Raw genomic sequence first — 22,603 nt, 5'->3', positions numbered from 1 at the left:
GGTTAAATTTCTAAGTTAGTCCATTGAAAAGATGTGTTCTTTAGCTTTCATTACATACCAAATCCATGTCTTTATGGTCATTATGAGCTAAGCAGTTTAGGATTGAAATGGGGCATTCAAAAAGAGTAAACTGACAATGAACTAAACTATTCTATTGAAATTGACCCTGGCTGCTTCTCAATAGACTTCCTGGGAGACTTCCCAGTCTATTGATACTTTGATCGCCTTATTGTTATAGGGAGGTGGCAATTTGTAACATTCTTTTATTACAAGGAAAGCAGTGCAAGCTATTGAAAGCTCATCGAAATATATCCTAAAGCAGTTAAAAAAACTCAATTTTACGCGAAAAATCTCTATGTAAACAACGTCGGCGAAAGCTATAACACGAAAGCTAGATTAAAAAACAATGCAATACAAGCGTCGCTATTGTATGTGTGTGCACACAATTAAAATTAAATGCGTTCCGTATGCATTGTGTGCGAACTGTGACTTGAGTCGTCGTTGGCAGTCCGCTGTATGTGCCGCAAGTCGTCCGTGGCGGGCAAAGAGTTAAATAGTGAAAGGCCAACAAATCTGGGGGCTGTTTCACAAAGCTGTTCGTAAGTTAAGAGCGACTTTAAGAACGATTGGTGAACCTTTCTTACGCGCTAAATCATCGCCAATGAATATGCCATTAACCACAAGAAAGGATCACCAGTCATTCTTAAAGTCGCTCGTAACTTACAAACAGCTTTATGAAACACCCACCAGCTGTAGTAATAGGAATCAACATGAACTTGGGTTGCAGGGGCCCTTTAATATGAAGTAGTAGACTTACATCAAAAAATGAATTGTCCTCTACTTTCTTAGGTGCCGATGGGTTTGAGAAGGCTGGTTGTACTGATTCGACTTCTTTCAAATCAATGAAACCTTTACAATGAGGATCATGCCGTGCTTCGTAGTACCTCAACTGAGGAAGAAAAAAACCCAGAGATTTAGAGATGATTACAGTGACAATGAAGAGTGAAGAGATATTTGATAAAATAATGGAGGTGCTAATCATTTCTGCCGATTTCTTTAGATTGTTTTGGTAATGGGGGTGGGGACAACCCTTTTCCATACGCTACTTATCAAATTCAATAATCCAAGGTGGGACAAGCCCCATCCGTCCTGATAAATTATTCAAATTATTAATTATAATACAATTCTGGGCCGAACCATCATAATGCATTTCCTTTCTAACGTCAACCCCCTTTGCCATGTCATCCATTTTTGTGTCACTGTTTATGTACTAGACTGTAAAGTTACTATTGAAATATCCGTTACATATTTTTTTATTGAAAGTGAAATAAATAAGCATTTTGTGACTGGGTCTAGAACAACTTTGAATGAATTCCCTATTGTTCTACATTTGGATATGTACTCACGTAAGTGTAATTCATTTAAAGGATGATGTTTTCTAAGCTTGTATGGTATACCAATCTGGGATATCTCTAACAAAGGATTTTCAATCGATAACCTACTTCATTGTCCACTAGCTACTTAACCCTATCTAGGCCGGGGGGGGGGGGGGGACCTCGGAGGCCCCCCTCAACGATTCGCGCAATATTTATGCCGCTCGAAACTTTTTGACCGCGTCGCTCGCTGACTTTTTACTTTCAAGTCTCGCGCAACTTTTGAGACCAATTTTGCGTCACCAGGGTACGTGGTTCCGAAATTACGCAACGTTATGTAAGTGCATGTCAGACCAAAAATTGCTCAAAAACGTCATTTTGTGTACAAAGTCAAAGCAAATTGTGTTTTCAACCAAAGATCATAAATGTATGATAATTTTTAGTTTTGCTGGTCTAAATATATTTTTTTAATGCTTTTTATGATCTCAGAAGAGTCCCCAACAAATTTCATTGAAAAAACAATGAAAAACAAAAGGTAAAAAAAACAAAGAAATACATAAGATATTGGAAAAAACAATATAATACATAAGAAAATGATTTGATATCGCAATTTTTGTTCATGTACACTTGCTAAGAACACCACAAAGAGTTACTATACCAAAAATTAGAACATTTGGAGCTTTATTTAGGGAGTTAGAGGAAAAAGTATGATTTCGCATACTAATTAAGCATAAATTAGCATAATCACTTAATAGCGATTCGCATGAAAAAAATGACTATACAATTTTGTAGATTATGTCCCAGGAAACCCGCATGCCAATTTTCGGCGCGGTCCCGCGGTCGAGATCTAACCCCCCCCCCCCCCCCCCCCCGGCCATATGAACTCCCAAAATACCCCAGCCTAGATAGGGTTAAACCATTACTAAAAACTACTACTTGGCTATCATTTCAACCACTGTCAAAAACCAAACATTACTGAATACTTTGTAATTCTTTAAATTGGATAAAAAGCATATTTCAAAATAACATCAGAAAAATCCTGCACATTTCAGTGATTTAAAGAATGCTATACTGATTTACAACAATGTCCTTCATCTGGTTTTACGTAAATTTACAAAATGGCTAACTTGAATTAAATTAATTTAATATTTACCTGATGTTTTTGTGAATCTAAGACAAACCATCTTTGCTTCCATCCTTTGAGTCTTGCTCCTCTCTTATACAGATGACCTTCATGTGACCTTGTCTCATCTATTAGGTTGTTGAACTGTTCATAGCCTAAGAGGAGAATAACACAGATAAGAATTCATCTGATTTAGCTCTTCAAATTGGCAACAATCTTATAAACCCTATTCATTTTCATATGTTGAAAAAAATAAATATGAAATAGAACATGAGTCAATATGGATGGCAATTGACACCATAATACCATAGATTTAGATCTTTTACAGTAACAGAAGTATAACTCTGAGACTTTATCAAATCTATGCTGGAAAATGATCACAATGAAGATCCCCATCACAGATAAGCACATATGGGACAGTATATTATCATTATTACCTTCATGAAACAACAGTCAACTGTTATAAGCTACTGAAATCCTTCCATCTGATTGGCTAAGAGGAAATTTTCTATTGAAAATCACTGACAGGATGTTTCATAAAACACTCCCCAGCTATTCCTTTGTCTACATTACACTTACCCTCTGTGAATGAGCGTACATTGTCTGTCGTTGGGGTGTGGGCAGGGTTAGAGTCTTCCTTAGTAACCTGCCTGGTTGGGGCGGAGCTTTCTTTCGTGGAACCCCTCCTTGAACACTGCTTTGGGACCTGAGGTACACACTTCTCATGGACGTTGTAACCACAGTCTGAACATTTCATGCCTGTGAGATAGAGGGTATAAAAGGAAGAAAGAAAGAAGGGAGGAGGAGAGAGAAAGAGAGAGCGAGAGTTAGAGATGTTTGTTTCTATCTCTGGCCCCCATGGAACGGGATTGACAAATTCACCTAATACTCGGGGCAATCACTTTCACTTTGCCTCATTCAGTGTACGTTCCATCCTAAACCAAACCATCTTACTCTTCCCCAGAGTCGCTTGCTTATTCGCTTATTCCATATCTCCTTGAGGCATCCCAATATCATCATATTCCCGACCTTTCGTTGGAGAACGCGAACGCTTATTTGCGACGGTAGTTGATTTTGGAAGAGACTTTTGGGCCCGTCGTCATGGTCGTAAAACTCTGTCCTGCAATGCATATTGTGTGGCATGAGATTTTTTTTCGTTTTGCATCTGGAACGGAAACATTCAATCTGCGTTTCGTGTGCAAAATTCTGGTTGCTACTATGGTAACAGCGAGTATCTGATTTAGGACAACTTTCCAAAGCCACATTTGGTTCCTCCCAGAGCTCGAGAGGCCACCCGGGGGGCCCACTTTCATTGAAGAGTGGATACCAGGTGCGACCCACGCGTAAAAAGGGAAAGAATGGGAAAGTACATTACGTATAGGCCTATGTAACGTCAAAACGATGTTTAAAATACTGAAAAAGGAGGATATGTTTTCAATACTTGTAGGGTTTCACAAGCTAAATACTTGTTAAGAGATGCATTTTCATAATCTGGAAAAGCCTTGCTTCCCATGCTTAGGGTGCTTTTCGAAACCGCATGGTCGTGCCTGGTATCCACTCATCAATGGAAGTGGTCCCCCCGGGAATTCAAATCTAATCCCCCATTTCTGGGGAAAGTAAAGCATAATGCCCCATTACATTGTGTGCTAGAGGCATATCGTTTGTGTAGGAGTAAACAAAAGATAAAACACCGCACGTATACATGCTGTGTACATAATCAACGCATGCAAAATGGTTTCGGCTGGAGAGGTGATTTGACCCATGGAATCAATTGCCAGAGATCCACCAATAATCCACATTAAATGCAATATCGATTCGATGGACTGTAATGATCTATATCTAAGCCTTAATTCAGTAACTTTTTCCTCACTCAATATGTACTCGATTTGTTTGAAAAACCACTTTCTTATCCATGTCATGATCTATTTTAGGTCCTGCATTTCGTATATCTCCAGCCATCAGTCGTACATGTACATGCATGTATAGTGCGGGTGTAGCGGGAAAGAATTTTGCACACGAAAAGCAGATCTGTAGGGCCTGTAACCCCCTGTAACACAAAGCTTAGCAATGATTGTAGAGCAGTTTTCTACATTTGATTCTATTGACTATAATGTACAATCGATCTTAAAAATCAAGTGTATGATTAAGCGTTAACTTTTGTGTTAGGGGACCCTAATATTAGCATCCGTGAGGATTGCGAAAGGTGGCAATTGTCCAACTGGAACTCAAAATACCCCTTAAACATGCCTGTCATCCCTCCTCAGCACATACCTATAGCGATGTACCATATTTGCCTTTGGCAACCTGTCCACAGTAATTATCAACACAAGCAACATTTCCTTCAAAATAATTATCACCATAACCATCATCATCATTACAACCACCACCACCGCCATCATCATTATCATCATAATGACCACCATCATCATCACCATCACCATCATCATCACCATCATAACCATCATCATCATTACCATCATCATCACCATCATCATCATCATCATCACCACCATCATCATCACCATCATCATCATCACCATCATCATCACCATCATCATCACCATCATCATCATCACCATCATCATCATCATCATCATCATCACCATCATCATCACCATCATCATCATCACCATCATCATCACCATCATCATCATCATCATCACCACCATCATCATCACCATCATCAACATCATCACCATCATCATCATCATCATCACCATCATCGTCATCATCATCATCATCATTACCATCATCATCATCATCACCATCAACATCATCATCATCATCACCATCATCATCATCATCACCATCATCGTCATCATCATCATCATCATTACCATCACCATCACCATCACCATCATCATCACCATCATCACCATCATCATCATCATCATCATCACCATCATCATCACCATCATCATCATCATCATCACCATCGTCATCATCATCATCATCATCATTACCATCATCATCATCATCATCATTACCATCATCATCATCATCATCATCACCATCAACATCATCATCATCATCATCATCACCATCATCATCATCACTATCACCATCATCACCATCATCATCATCAACATCATCATCATCATTACCATCATCATCATCATCACCATCAACATCATCATCATCATCATCACCATCATCATCATCACCATCATCGTCATCATCATCATCATCATTACCATCACCATCACCATCACCATCACCATCACCATCATCATCACCATCATCACCATCATCATCATCATCATCATCACCATCATCATCACCATCATCATCATCATCATCACCATCATCGTCATCATCATCATCATCATTACCATCATCATCATCATCATCATTACCATCATCATCATCATCATCACCATCAACATCATCATCATCATCATCATCATCACCATCATCATCATCACTATCACCATCATCACCATCATCATCATCAACATCATCATCATCATCAGCACCATCAGCATCATCATCATCACCATCATCATCATCATCACCATCATCACCCACATCTTCATGCAATTGTCCAAACAACGGAAGGAGATGAATTCACCAAACACTTACCTGTACACCCTTGCTTTACGACACCAAAGAGCATCTGATTACAGAAGTCACAGCTTGTTGGTGTCATGTAGCTACATGGCTCAAAGTGATGCGGAAAATTGAACCCTTTTGGTGTTGGTTCAGCAATATTCTTCCCCTGAAAGAATGAAATAAAGCAGAAAAAAAATTCAACATTCAAATTTATAGGTCAACATTATCATCATCACCATCATCATCAACAACGTCACAATCATCATAATCATCATCAACTGCTATAAAGGAGTGAGGTAATCCTGTAGATCTCTCATCATTGAATTAAGTCATAGATCAGTAGTCAATTAGCACACCATAACAAATGCAAAGTGTGTGGATGTCAGGGTAAAACAAAAAATAATAATAAACTGCCAAGCCATAGTTTATCTAAATCAGTCTTAAATGTATTTTGCTGTGTGCATAGACTAGACTAGAAGCTATTGTTCATAATTTCAATAATAAATTATCTATCAAATCATTAACAATCAAAGGAATTTTCCATTTTAACATCAGTAGCCTTTTAGTTTAAACATAAATGACGCTCATTTTATAATAAGTGTTAATAAAAATAACAAAATATCGATTTCGTAGCTGCCATAAATTTGTAAATAAGCTGTTGAAATGATACCTCTGCCATGGATGAATTACAAAATACGTAACTGACTCCAAACAAAATCAAATGAGAACTGACCCTGACTAGAATATCAATGGTTGTTTTCTTATGAGCTGTCATGCTCTGGACACGTGCTTCCTCCGTTGCTTGAGATGTTCTTTTCCTTCTCGTCACAAACCTTGCTTCTAGATGTTCTAGAAGATGCTTCCAGTTCTTATGTTGCTTACCAAGGTCTGACTCTAATTGTCTCATCTCCTGTTAAAGATAAATGAAATTCAAAGTAAACACTAATTTCATGAAAAAGTCTGTAAAACCAAGATTGATTGTCCCTTTATCATCTTAGATCTAAATCTGGTATATTTATATAAAGATCTTTGTGATATCATGATTTCTAAACTGAAATTAGATAACACTGAAGATCGCCAACACAGATAGGCACATGTGGGACAGTGTTTTAATATCATCAATATCTGGCTGGAATGCCATGTTGTTTTGTCAATTTCTAATTTCCAGAATCATTGGCACATTTCGTTGGCGGTCTTCTGAACCGTCATATCACACATACGACGGTGTAAACCCATCGTTGGCGGTCTTCTGAACCGTCATATCACACATACAACGGTGTAAACCCATTTCGTTGGCGGTCTTCCGAACCGTCGTATCACACATACGACGGTGTAAACCCATTTAAGAGAAAATCGACTTAAATGGATGGTCCGGGCTGAAAACATTTATATTTTAATACAGAGTAGAATTCACTGAGCAAAATGCCAAAAATTTCATCAAAATCATAACAAATAATAAAGTTATTGAAGTTTAAAGTTTAGCAATATTTTGTAAAAACAGTCGTCATGAATATTCATTAGGTGGGCTGATGACGTCACATTCCCACTTTCCTTTTTCTTATGTTATTACATAAAATCATATTTTTTTCATTATTTCATACTTGTGTGAATAATATGTCTCCCTTATAATAAAATAAGTTGCAGCAATAAATATCTAATGCACTAAATCAGTTGTCAATCCAATTTTTCTAGTTCTTGGAGGAAAAAATTTGAAAAAACCTAATTTCATATAATAAAATAAAAAAGAACAAGTGGGGATGTGACATCATCAGCCCACCTAATGAATATTCATGACGACTGTTTTCACAAAATATTGCTAAACTTTAGAATTCAATAACTTTGTTATTTGTTATCCGATTTTGATGAAATTTTCGGCATTTTGCTCAGTGAATTCTACTGTATTTATTAAGCTATAAATACTTTCAGCCCGGACCATCCCTTTAAAAGTTTACTATAATTTTCACACTTAGTTCCCCAGCCTTACAACATATTCATTGCTAAAAAAATACATGGTTGGAAAGTCCAAGACAATTGCTTGACAATGGTATCCTTATTTTTACACAAAAGTAAGGATCAGAAAAAATATCACAAAAGAGCTACATGCTTGTAATTTCAGTTTGGGCGGTTTAGATTTCCCCCGTACAAAACCGCCATAGGGAATACAACAACCCTGACAGCGATTTCAATGCGCGCGGTCAGTCAAAACGTCGTATCGCTTTTCACGTGCAAAGTCGATGCAGTGCAGATGGCCGATACAACAGTTTGGCTGACCGCGCACATTGAAATCGCGGTCATTCAAAACATTTTATCGCTCTGTTTTATACAGTACATGTTTCCAATGAGATTTGCGCATTTTATTTAAAAAATGTATGGCATCGCCGTGAAAATCCTATCATATCTCAGAAAAAAAAAAAAAATTGCTGCCTAGAAATTTAATTATGAATCGAGTAGGCCTTGTACTTAAATTTTCTGCAAAAATCTCAAAATCGATTTTTTTTTTTTTGACCAAAGTTGACTGATACGACGGTTCGGATGACCGCCGACGATTTGTTCATTTATATGTACAAACATGTGGGTATCATTTTATCAGATTCAGTACGAACTCATTTTGAAATTCTTACCATAACTGGTATGTAATTTAAATAACCATATGTGAAAGTGTTTAATCAGTAAGAGATATTGAGTACCCAAATATATTACAAAGTCTACCTATTTCTAAACAAAGATACAAATATCTTCTTTAATATTGATATTAATTTTCCTTTACCATTCATCTTCAATACTCATCCCTTTGTTTTCATATCTCAGCTGTTGTTGCACATTCAGCTTGTTCCTTTATGCAATTCTCTCTAATGTACTTTTAGTGATTGAATCTCCATAGGTCTATAGGCATATTGTTGATCCCATCACTTTCTGCTCTCATTCTATTAGAATTCTCTTGTACTTTTTATATCATTTTGGATGTCATTCTAATATTAGTATTTCTTAATATCAGGTGCAGATCCAGCCTGATTAGACACAATACGATCAGGGGCCATAGTGTTTTTTGCACAATAGTTAGCCTGGCAAAACTATTGTTTTTAATCTGGGTGGATCCGTTCCTTTATCACATTGTTTACACTTTGATCAGATCTCAGAAATTAAAATGAATGGATAATTAATTTTTGAATGGATAATTAATGTTGAATGTTTCATAAGTGTATTTCTTTATCAATTGTCTGTACTTTTATTAGATTTTAGAAATAAAACTGAATCTAAAATAATTCCTGTTGCCAATTTGATGATCAATCATGGTTTTCCATTGACATAAACTTACTTCTAATAGCCACCTATGTATGTCAGGTTCAGCATGTGATACATCATCATAACTAGCATTGACAGTCCTCCTATCTGTCTGTTCTAAGGGTTGTTCATTATCCTCGTTGGTTGCTGACTCAAAGAGCTCACGGTCAAACGATGGTCCACCGTAAAGATTCTCTTCAAGGAAGTAATCCCAGATCTTCAGACTAGATGTGTTGGTATAGGGTCTTAGGACCTTCAGGAATAGATCAACCAGAACAAGAATTAGATATATAGGATACCTTCTCTACTGAATTTAATCAATATATTTAATGCTATTGCAATTATATTCAAATTAACCAATTCAATTTCATTCCAGAATAAAACAAATAATTTCAATCATTTGGTGAATAATTTAGTGGAAACCTACAACATAATGTATGAAATCCATTGTACAATTTATCATAAAAGTAAGTATATAGCAAACCATGTACAAAAAGTTTCAATCAAATATTCATATTATTTGTATCTCTCAAATAACAATCTGGGTCCATTAAAAAAAAAATACCAATCACACAACATTTTTTAGTTCCCAAAAATCACCCCATCAGGATCAATGTTTGAAAATTATAACTGATTGCAATTGTTTATGCTAAAAGGCCCTGAGAAACTTTGAATTTTTAATGAACAGCATCGTTATTTCAGCATTTGAATAGCCTGTCCAAGTTGTTAATCGTATGTTACATTAAAAAGAGTACACTTTCAAAATAATTCTACTGGCTATTAGGCATCTTGTCAAAAGTCAAAGCAAGCAACCTTTCATTACCTATTTCACATTTCATCATAGGCAAGAACAATGGAGAATCTAGGGAATCCAAAATGAAAAACTTACTTTTATAAGAGGATTGCTGCTAAACGATGCGGCAGAGACTTTTGACAAGGTACCTATATGGCATGGGTCTACCATGTATTAGATCTAATGAAGGCATGAATTACAGACCATTCCCCTGATTCCATGCAGAATGCAAAAATACTATAATTATGCTAAATGTATACCACCTGATATTTAATTTAGGTATATATGCAAACTATATTAATAAATGAAAACATATCGATGCTATATTCCAGAACAGAGATGACTATAAATTATTTACATATCTTGTTTATTTTCTGAAAAAAAATGATTAAGATTAATATCTGCACCACCACCATCCTAATATGATCATTTCATGCTTTCATTCAAAATAAATTCTTTAACAATATACTTAATATATGACCTTATAGATTTCATCCCATTAAGGATAATGTATTTAACTTCAGATTCCAATGACTTTGTATTCTTTTTTAATAAAAATCTTCCCAGTAGAGAATTTTAACATGGTAAAGTACAGTGTTACAGCAAAGGTAAGGAAATATTCAATGCATTTTTAAGAAAACTGAAGCATTTTTTATAAGGAGCTAAGAGGCTTTCGTTTCTCTTTCAAATATTTTTAAAGTACAAGTGAATAAAAGTTGCTGCAATATGCCAAAATGAAACTACGATGATACTACTTAGCTGATGCGAGAAGTAACCATGACAACCAAGAATGTTGATAGAGAGAGAATGCATTCAATGTTTCTTTTATAGCTGAGAGGCGAGATGTTTCTATGCATCTAAGCTTCAGTTTCTCTCAAACCAGGATGGATTTTTAAAAAAGGAACTACAAAATAATTTACATCATTTACTGTTGTGTGTGGAGCAAACTGGAAGTTGTAGAAGATTGGTGATCGAGGATGATACTTGTCAATGTAAGCCCAGAGTGATTTGAGAGGCGGGCTTGGTGTCTCGCTGTCACTATCCCCACTCTCATCAATCCTTGATGGTCTCCTATCCTCATACACCTGAGTTGCTGTGAATAACCAAACAGATGATATATATTATGAAATCTATTTATGACATCAAACATAAATGCAAGTAGTAGTAAAGATCTAAAAATAAGTTCAAGTAGAACTGAATAAATTGACCACATAACAGTTTGTCATATGAGTAAAATATGCATGGCCTTCCACCCAGGTGTCAGGTTTTTTCTAACCAATATTAATGAAACATTGTCCCAAATATGCTTATCTGTTTTGTCAATCTTCAGTGTGATCATTTTCCAGCATATACTTAATGGTTTCACAAAGCTAGGTCTATATAAATGTAATAGATTTAGACCTTACATGATATGGTTACAATAAGCCTTGAGTTTAAAGACTTTCTTGTTAATTAAACCACATTGCTTCTATGGTGTCCTAAACCCTTCATGTTATATTCTTTTTGCCAACCTTAGTACTAAACATTTGTATTATATCATTTGATTGGTTTGAGTTATCTTATATAGCTTATATCACATTAGCTAAACTTTAAAGGAGAGTAAAACCTTTAGGACAAGTGGGCTTGTGTAGAAACATAAAAATCAAAGAATAAGATCAAAGAAAGTTTGAGAGAAATTGAACAAATAATGAGAAAGTTATGAGCATTTGAATATTGCAGTCACTTATGCTATGGAGATCCTCCCACTGGCAATGCGACAAAGATGTGTGATGTCACATTCGAACAACTTTCCCTTTGATGGACTATAAAATACCCTAAAAATGTATCTTTTTGCTCTTATGATGATGCAAACTCTCTATTCATAATGTATTCTTTGAAAATCTGTATTACATGCCCTCCTATACAAACAATAAATGATCTACTGATAGATATGATAAAAGAGGCAGTTTAAGTGAAATATATACAAAAGTAATGGAAAAATTGTTCACATGTGACATCCCACATCTTTGTCGCATTGCCAATAGGAGGATCTATGTTACAATAGTAATCTAAACTTCAAATGCCAATAACTTTCTTATTATTTATTCAATTTTTCTCAATCTTTCGTTGATCTGTTTCTTTTATTTATCTGTTTTTACACAAGCTATGTTGTTCCGAAGGTTTCATTTTCCTTAAAAACATATACCTGCTTGATATCTTTCATAGTCTGAGTCCCACATGAATGTCTGAAAGCGATTTGATACGTAGTGGTACGCTATCATCTTACCTGCTTGATATCTTTCGTAGTCTGAGTCCCACATGAATGTCTGCAAGTGATTTGATACGTAGTGGTATGCTATCATCTTACCTGCTTGATATCTTTCGTAGTCTGGGTCCCACATGAATGTCTGAAAGCGATTTGATACGTAGTGGTATGCTATCATCTTACCTGCTTGATATCTTTCGTAGTCTGGGTCCCACATGAATGTCTGAAAGCGATTTGATACGTAGTGGTATGCTATCATCTTACCTGCTTGATATCTTTCGTAGTCTGAGTCCCACATGAATGTCTGAAATCGATTTGATACGTAGTGGTACGCTATCATCTTACCTGCTTGATATCTTTCATAGTCTGAGTCCCACATGAATGTCTAAAAGCGATTTGATACGTATTGGTATGCTATCATCTTACCTGCTTGATATCTTTCATAGTCTGAGTCCCACATGAATGTCTGAAAGCAATTTGATACGTATTGGTATGCTATCATCTTACCTGCTTGATATCTTTCGTAGTCTGAGTCCCACATGAATGTCTGAAAGCGATTTGATACGTAGTGGTATGCTATCATCTTCAGAAAGTACTGATTGAATTCAAATGACAGAGGGAATTGGGAGTGAACCTGCATGGAAAAAATAAAATATACATTTAACATTAATAGTATTGATAATTGTCAATATTACTCTTATTCTATTCATTGTGTCAAGCAGACAAGTTTTGTCCATATAGAGTAAGTATAATGTATGATCATTTTCAATATATTTGTTGAAAAGAGGGGGAAAAATCATTATCTTTCATGTTGAATAATAAAAGCAATAATAACAATAATGATAATAATAATAAGCCAGTTTTAAACAGCCCATAATGCATCAGAACATCTCGAAACACTTTACAGATATATTACTTAGCATGATAATTATTTAAAATAATTTCTTCAGCAAGAAATTCATCAATATTACAGCACACGGAGGGAATAATAATGAACACCTGTGTCCTAGAACATCACAGATACTATCAATTGTTCAAATATGTCTAACTAAAGTTAGATCAAACTTTATACAAAAAGTTATAATCAATTATAAATAGTAAGCATAATCTCTTTATGTCACACACCCCTGGGCCTGAGAAATATATGTGTGATCAATCAAACATTGGAGAATTAAAATCTGATTGGTTACTTATCAATGCGAATGCAGCAATGATCTCCATTGGCCACTGACCTTTTGCATTGATTGCAAAACCAAACATTTGTTGATACAAGGTCCTAGGGATGTTTTCAAGTTCTTTTCAATGTAAATTTGGCTAAACTGTTCATTCATCTATTGCCAACTCATCACATGGTCTACCTTCATTGTGTCTAATGCCATTCCATCCATCAACATTTCAACCATTCGGTCCAATAATCGCTTTGCCTAATCACCAGTTCTTCTATTACCATTTTGTCTAATAACCAGTTGGACTAATATCCATTTTCTTAACATGCATTTCACTCAATCAACACTTAACAAATTAGACCAAATGGTTTATGGACTAAATTGCCATTGGTTATAAGACAAAATGGTGAGTGGACGAAATGGCAATCAGACCATGTGGATAGTGGACGAATTGATGATAAACCAAATGATAGGAGACGAGTTGGTAATTAGACGAATTGGCATTAGACCAATTGGAAATAAACCCAAATTTGCTCTCAGCTAATCAGAAATACCGTAAGTAACGGACTATAAACCACACCCGTGGATTAACCGCACCCCCAACTTTGGACTAAAAAAAAAAAAAAAAAAAAAAAAATCCTCACATTATATTTGAGGTACGAAGAAACAAAAACTAAGTTAAAGATTTCAAAGTATCCAAAGAGATTACCGGTATGCGGAAATCTGCTGTTCTTGATCAATTAATCTACAAATGTTTGCAAGAAAGAAAGGTCCCGACAATATTGGCCACTTACACACTCACTCACCTCACAGTCACAGTGTACACACACACAGCACTGCCGTTTTTGTACATTGCAAACTACAATACGGTACCAGTACATCTTATCAAATAATTAATGATCTGTGTCTTTCCCGCTGTAGGAGGGAGAAACATTCACATTTCTTGCATCACAAACTCACAATCACTTTCAGAATTTGTCTAGCATTCGATGTCCTAGCATGAATTTTGGATACGGGATTACAGGAAGGTTCAAGAAACAAAGAAATTGGCATTTTTTACAGTTGTTTTGACGGCTTTGTGCCGTCTCTCTCGTTGCGTGATGTACATGGTATCTTATGAAAAGCAAACGGGAAAGAAAAAATAAGCTGGCGCGAAACGGGATTTTGGAGGGATCGAGGGTTAAAATGAATAGCGCCAGCTTAAGTCGCACTATAACCACAATACAACGCAAGCTAGCTCAGCTAACTCAACTCTCGCACTCGCTCAGCTGTGACAAAATATTACCGAGTATGCTTGGCTTCTCTTTGAACTAAGCCAGGGAACTTCGCTGCTTTGAACCGAGAATAAAGTCGAAATTAGTGTCATGAAGGTGGGTGCGTTTGTTATAATCGCTTCTCATTACCCGCAGCTCATACCCCTCTTAACGACATTGCCCTGGGCGGCTACGCCCGGCCACTCGATGTGTTGTGAACTGGCAGAGGGGTTACGACGGGCTGGGACGGGCTGGCTCAGACCCGTCACCGTGGATAAACCGCACCCCCGACGGTTAATAGACCATTACTTACGGTAAGGATTCAAGTTGTTTCATGAAACACATTCCTTGTGTAACATATAATAAACAAATATATCACGCTTTGAGAAAATGTAGTGGAATTATTTATCTGAGGTTAGTCTGGCAATTACTATTTTTCCCGAGGGGTGAAGCCCCGAGGGAAAAAATAGTTGTTTTGCCAGTCCAACCGAGGATTAATAATTCCCACTATGCTTTCGAAGGAAACGCCTGATATATTTATTTTATATCCTACTTTTAATAATTTAGAACCAAAATCTATGCGCTGAATGACCTACCGCGCTCAGCTGAACGCAAATTAGTGCCTGCGTCGAGGCATCACTGGACTTGCCCGGGAAAGACGGCTCGCTGATCGGTGCCCCCGAGAGTTTAGCTAAATATCCGTCAGAATATTGGTATAGCAAAAAATATTTCGAGGTCTGACGTCACGCAACTTCATATTTGAAATAAATTTTGGTCATATGATGCTATTTGAACCAATCACTAAACAGGATTTAATCTATGTAGGATATAACATTGAATGTTCCAGGCAACAGGTTTCCTGCTTAAGATAGGGTAATCATATAAAAGACAACAAATCTCTAGATCAACATTGACCAGGTCAAAGGTCAAAAATTACCTGGTGCACGCAGTCCAGGAACTGTAGAAAGACAGGAGCAAAGCCACTGGTCTGATGGGCAATAGTCTGGTTGGTTCTGTGAGTGAAGCGATGACCAAAGGCTAGCCATTCTTTGTCAATCAGGACCTTGAATCCAGCCAATGTCCGGTAGTAAGGGTCCATCAGAAGCTGGGCTAGGGAACTCACCTTCAGAAAAAAGGAAAAAAAATATTGTCTATTATGAAAGATGTGACTCAGTGAATTAATTTGATTTATTTTTCTTCTACATAACAATATAATATAACATAAATATAACAACGACATTTTGACAATAAATCAGACATATCATTGAACATAAAATCAGTTGCAGAAGATGGATTGCCATTGTAAGCAAAAATTGACAAACTGAAACATAAATTATATAATCATATTATGAGCAGAATGGATGACTACGTATTATTATTAGTCTCCGGATTTTGAAATGAAGGATCATGGGTTTGAATCCTAACCATTGCACAATTTTCTTCAGCGAGGAATGGATCCACAATGTGATGCACTCAACCCAGGTGAGCTGATCTGATACCTGCACATGCAAGAGTGATCTTCACTGGCAAATCGCATTTAGTGACTGATTGCTAAATTTTGAGTTACATCGTCCTCATGGTGTTTTTACTCTACTACAGCAGAAACCCTAAGGTTTTACCATAGTTTTGATCCTATTTAATCAGTGTGGTTTAAGAATCAGCAGTAAACGTACCTGAGTAGTGAAATCCCAGCCATCTTCAAAGCTTAGCCACACCGACGATCCTTGAAGATCAATGAGATCTACTGTTGCTCCTGCTAGTTGCATGATACTCTGAATCTATGGAAGGAATCAACCAAATCATTCTGAAAGGTAAGCAAAGAAGACAGCTTAGCCACATCAACAAACCTTGAAGATCAATCAAATCTACTGTTGCTCCTGCTAGTTGCATGATACTCTGAATCTATGGAAGGAATCAACCAAATAATTCTGAAAGGTTAGCAAAGAAGACAGCTTAGGCAAACAGAAGATCACTGAAGATCAATCAGATCTACTGTTGCTCCTGCTAGTTGCATCATACTCTGAATCTATGGAAGGAATCAATCAAATCATTCTGAAAGGTTAGCAAAGAAGACAGCTTAGCCACACCAACAAACCTTGAAGATCAATGAGATCTACTGTTGCTCCTGCTAGTTGCATGATACTCTGAATCTATGGAAGGAATAAATCAAATCATTCTGAAAGGTAAGCAAAGAAGACAGCTTAGCCACACCAACAAACCTTGAAGATCAATGAGATCTACTGTTGCTCCTGCTAGTTGCATGATACTCTGAATCTATGGAAGGAATCAACCAAATCATTCTGAAAGGTAAGCAAAGAAGACAGCTTAGCCACACCAACAAACCTTGAAGATCAATGAGATCTACTGTTGCTCCTGCTAGTTGCATGATACTCTGAATCTATGGAAGGAATCAACCAAATCATTCTGAAAGGTAAGCAAAGAAGACAGCTTAGCCACACCAACAAACCTTGAAGATCAATGAGATCTACTGTTGCTCCTGCTAGTTGCATGATACTCTGAATCTATGGAAGGAATCAACCAAATCATTCTGAAAGGTTAGCAAAGAAGACAGCTTAGCCACACCAACAAACCTTGAAGATCAATCAGATCTACTGTTGCTCCTGCTAGTTGCATGATACTCTGAATCTATGGAAGGAATCAACCAAATCATTCTGAAAGGTAAGCAAAGAAGACAGCTTAGCCACACCAACAAACCTTGAAGATCAATCAGATCTACTGTTGCTCCTGCTAGTTGCATGATACTCTGAATCTATGGAAGGAATCAACCAAATCATTCTGAAAGGTTAGCAAAGAAGACAGCTTAGCCACACCAACAAACCTTGAAGATCAATCAGATCTACTGTTGCTCCTGCTAGTTGCATGATACTCTGAATCTATGGAAGGAATCAACCAAATCATTCTGAAAGGTTAGCAAAGAAGACAGCTTAGCCACACCAACAAACCTTGAAGATCAATCAGATCTACTGTTGCTCCTGCTAGTTGCATGATACTCTGAATCTATGGAAGGAATCAACCAAATCATTCTGAAAGGTTAGCAAAGAAGACAGCTTAGCCACACCAACAAACCTTGAAGATCAATCAGATCTACTGTTGCTCCTGCTAGTTGCATGATACTCTGAATCTATGGAAGGAATCAACCAAATCATTCTGAAAGGTAAGCAAAGAAGACAGCTTAGCCACACCAACAAACCTTGAAGATCAATGAGATCTACTGTTGCTCCTGCTAGTTGCATGATACTCTGAATCTATGGAAGGAATCAACCAAATCATTCTGAAAGGTTAGCAAAGAAGACAGCTTAGCCACACCAACAAACCTTGAAGATCAATCAGATCTACTGTTGCTCCTGCTAGTTGCATGATACTCTGAATCTATGGAAGGAATCAACCAAATCATTCTGAAAGGTAAGCAAAGAAGACAGCTTAGCCACACCAACAAACCTTGAAGATCAATCAGATCTACTGTTGCTCCTGCTAGTTGCATGATACTCTGAATCTATGGAAGGAATCAACCAAATCATTCTGAAAGGTTAGCAAAGAAGACAGCTTAGCCACACCAACAAACCTTGAAGATCAATGAGATCTACTGTTGCTCCTGCTAGTTGCATGATACTCTGAATCTATGGAAGGAATCAACCAAATCATTCTGAAAGGTTAGCAAAGAAGACAGCTTAGCCACACCAACAAACCTTGAAGATCAATCAAATCTACTGTTGCTCCTGCTAGTTGCATGATACTCTGAATCTATGGAAGGAATCAACCAAATAATTCTGAAAGGTTAGTTAAGAAGACAGCTTAGGCAAACAGAAGATCACTGAAGATCAATCAGATCTACTGTTGCTCCTGCTAGTTGCATCATACTCTGAATCTATAGAAGGAATCAACCAAATCATTCTAAGAAGTCCATTCCAGGCTTCGTCTTAGGGAGACAGGCTTTTATCAGTTATAGGTAACATTTAACAGTTATTTTTACTGCATTATACACATCTTCATTCATTTATATATGTATTGATGGAGTGATTTACTCATCTACTTATATTGTCATTCATTCCTTCACTTATTTTCATTATTTTCATTCCAGACATCTTTTCGGATAAGCGCTATACAAATCATGTTAATTTTAATTAGTAGTATTATTATTATTGTCTTCCTATTTCTATTTCCGTATATCTACCTTATTTATTCATTCGTTGAGAAATAAATAGTTTTATTAATAAATCAACTAATCTATTCATTCATTCAAATACTTATTTCTGTTTCATTTTTTTTCTTCTATTTTTCTTCAGAAGGAGATTTTCTTGAACCCTTTTGATCATCCATACCTGAAGCAACCATTCTGATTCTCCAACCATCTTATGAAAGCCCATCTCAGGGTCAGTGATGGGGTTACTAGGGAGACAAGCCTTCATCAGTTTCTTAAAGCTAGCCTTGATGTGCCTCGTCTCATAGTAGTCATAAGGGATGAAGTCACATTTGGTGCTCTGGTCTGATTTGAAATTCTGTAAGAATAAATGGGAAAGAGTCTTCAAGAGAGGGTTTCATGAAGAGTCTTGTCAGTGATTTTCACTTACCAATTTGTAATCAGCCAAAGAGATGCAAGGATTACAGTAGCTTATAACATGTATCAGTGAGAAGCTTTGACAACACTCTTAATTAAACACTCCCTAAATAAGAAGCAATAGCAAATTGCATACACCAATATGCTTGTTAATCTGAATATGTACAAAGGTTTCTTCATCCGATTATTACATCATACACAGCACTTCAGAATAATGAACCTTATTTAGTTTTCAGAATAACAAATCTTTGGATGAGTTAAACTAACGAATCTCTGAAATATCAAACCTTTGGAAAATTCAAATCTTTAGAATGAGCTGTAACAATTAAGTCATATTTAAATAGCAAATTCCATCATTGTCAAATTTCTTTATAGATTAAAAGATCTAAAGTCTTATGGACCAGACAAAGAGGTCTGTGAAAACACCCACTTTGAAAGGAGATAAAGTAACAAACCAGTTGCTGATTGAAAGATCATCAACATACTAACCCTCAGTTGAGATTTCTCGCCAAAGACATAGAGGGCAGCCTTCCTCGCCTCTTGCTTCCTTGGGATGGCCAGGTCCTGTTCAGTGACCGAGCCGTTCCTGGTCGCTACCGATCGAGAGCCAAGAGTAAGGTGTTTTTTAGAGACAGCAGGTGAAACACCACCGCCCAGCTGGGCGTGGCTTGAGGCTCCCATCATTAAGCGACTGCTGCCCTTCAACGTATGGCCTGCATTGGGTATAGGTGGAGGGGAGATGGTTTTCTTTTGGGGGGCATGTATGTGTGCTTTGCTGATGGTTTGCTTTAGTTAGTGAAAACCAATCACTGAGTATTGGCACACAATATTAGTGACCACTTGATCTGGTCTGATACAAACAATAAAAGGAGAGGTTACAATAATCTCTTTGGGGAGCATTAACTGCTTTAGCAAGGAGAATGGGACCTTAGGTCTAGGGACACCTAAATGATCTCTGTGCATATTCAAGGCCTATATGGTTCCAACAGAGTATGTGGGCCTGAAACGCTACATGACCAGGTCAACAAGGTATAGGGAACGATGTCTCAGGACGGACTGATGAAGCTTCCATAGGTAGGGCAGACAGGAAGACTGTGAGAACTGAGCTCTGTTCCACAAATCTTAACAATTGATCAAAGAACAATTCTTTAACTATTGATTGCATTGACCACATTTAACAATCATTGAATTGACTGCAAGATCAATTTATAAGATTTGTGCAAAGGCCCCCGGCTCTCAATCAGCTCTTAATCAGAGAAGGAATTGGCAAGTGCATCAAGTTGATTACGTTTTGAAAGGTACAGTGGGCACACATGGCGGGGGGCTGATGTGTGTGGGTACAGAGGTGGGGGATGATGAGGTCTTTCTTGTGAGGGGTAAATGATCCTTGGTTGTTTACATCAGTCAGGGATGAATTAAACTTATTAAAGACTAAAGAATATATCATGAGCAGGGAAAACCTACAAATTTTATATCATTCATTATTAAAGGCAAAGGATATTGGCAGATTAATAAGACATAAAGGTTATGACAGAAGATACTGGCACTCTCATACACAATAACTGTAATCACTTGTTGAGATATTATTTATCATATGGCTAGAGCAATGTGAGGGAGGATGAGGTATTAGCTCACTAGCTTGGGAATGGGGATTATTATAATTCACTTCTTATTAAAGATGAGAATCATTCACTGATTATAGCAAAGGATTTGATCCTCAATTATAAAGATAATGATAATAATTAATAATCAGGAAAATTATGGTCGATAGCAGAACATCACACTAAAGAGTACATCAAAAGAGCATTTCCTAAAAAAACTTTATGATTGTGGTAACTTTGCCATTATGGTAACAAGACTCAGCAGCCAATCAATGTTTCCATCATGGTACATGTAGTTACCATAGTGGTAATGTTACCATAATTATCATAAGTGTTTAGGAACATGAGAGTAATATACAGGTGTGTCTAGATCCTTTGTTGGTTAAGAAATCTGTTCCCATTAGTTGAAATTCTACATAGAATTGGTAAATACACATCATGCCATTGCATATCATGTCTGAAAATTACCTCAACTTACAATATATCAATTTTCTATACAAATATCAAATCATTGAAAAATAATATAGAACAAATATTTTCAACCATAATTTGAATGCAAGCATCATATCAACATATGTTTGAATATGAATAGTCAATATTTTATACTTGGTTGACATCTTACATCATACAAGACAAAAAGTAAAAAGTTGCTTTAAGTATTGTGCTTATTTTCAAATACTGTAAAACACACAATACAAGAAAGGCTAATTCTTTTAAAGAAAATCATTAAAAAATGCACTACATGTCAACTTTCCTGAAAGACAATGGTATAAGGAAAGGAATATTTGGTAAATGAAATAAAGAGGTCAACCAAAAATAACAAATATAATTTGCAAACTTGGAAATACAGTGACCATTACTTGACACATTACAGACAAGAAGACATACATGTAGATTATGTTATATCCACTTGTTTACTGCAACCATCCTACCTGTGGGGAATCTACAGGTAGGAATATGGTATGCCAATGCTGTACACAGCACACACTTTAAAAAATCATTTAAATGTCACTTTTGTGACCAAAATTAGTAATTTCCATACAGTTGCAATTTCTTTTTCATTAGTAACCAGGGAATAATTTTTGTATTCACCAAAGCGCCCAAAAACTTAAATTTTGGGCATTTTTGTGTATGCCCTCTATTGGTGGACAGTAATATGGGAAGAAAATTTACATTTTTCAATCTCTATTTTTAATTAAGAAAAAATAATTTAAAGAATAAAATTTACTTAAAAGCCAAGTTATATGATGAATAGCTGTAATGGAAACAGTGTAAAAAAATCAAGAATTTGTCCCAAAGAAAAAGAGAAAATAAGCCAAACATTGCTACCCTTATTTTGCAACACATGGAGATGTAACTGAGAACAAGGTTATATCATAACCTTGTTCATTGAATGAGTGGTTATATCCTAATATTCTTTTTTTATGTATCTTTTAATTTATATTAATTTATATATTTCTTAATAAATATTAAATTTACACTCAACACAGACTAGTATTTTGCACCTTTTATTTTGCAAGGATGGTTGGAACTAAATAACTGAATATTATCTCACTAAACCTTCTAATTTTATGAGAATCATGGTGTTTTATTAGTTTTATTCACCAGTTATCAAATTTAATCATATTCACTGTTTTCA

At 36.3% G+C, this 22,603-nt stretch overlaps 1 protein-coding gene across 2 annotated transcripts in view; it reads right to left on the bottom strand.

The window, feature by feature from the left end:
• LOC129268074 (myotubularin-related protein 13-like) overlaps positions 1-22,150 on the bottom strand; it is a 29,027-nt gene extending 6,877 nt beyond the window's left edge. Inside the window, exons 1-12 of one of the 2 annotated variants that reach the window (XM_064105010.1) lie at positions 19,853-22,150; positions 19,128-19,304; positions 16,461-16,565; positions 15,725-15,910; positions 12,876-13,002; positions 11,044-11,216; positions 9,365-9,583; positions 6,782-6,958; positions 6,079-6,214; positions 3,076-3,255; positions 2,527-2,651; positions 818-949 (exon numbers count right to left, since the gene is read on the bottom strand). In XM_064105010.1, coding sequence (XP_063961080.1) covers positions 818-949; positions 2,527-2,651; positions 3,076-3,255; positions 6,079-6,214; positions 6,782-6,958; positions 9,365-9,583; positions 11,044-11,216; positions 12,876-13,002; positions 15,725-15,910; positions 16,461-16,565; positions 19,128-19,304; positions 19,853-20,047 — 1,932 coding nt within the window. In that variant the 5' untranslated portion in view covers positions 20,048-22,150. The remainder of the gene's footprint in view (positions 1-817; positions 950-2,526; positions 2,652-3,075; positions 3,256-6,078; positions 6,215-6,781; positions 6,959-9,364; positions 9,584-11,043; positions 11,217-12,875; positions 13,003-15,724; positions 15,911-16,460; positions 16,566-19,127; positions 19,305-19,852) is intronic. The other variant, XM_064105011.1, reaches the window with a different exon arrangement.
• Positions 22,151-22,603: the final 453 nt, after the last annotated feature.

This window comes from Lytechinus pictus, chromosome 9, assembly GCF_037042905.1.
Source record: "Lytechinus pictus isolate F3 Inbred chromosome 9, Lp3.0, whole genome shotgun sequence".
NCBI classification, from domain to species: domain Eukaryota; kingdom Metazoa; phylum Echinodermata; class Echinoidea; order Temnopleuroida; family Toxopneustidae; genus Lytechinus; species Lytechinus pictus.
This window is presented reverse-complemented; position numbering and strand designations above follow the sequence as displayed.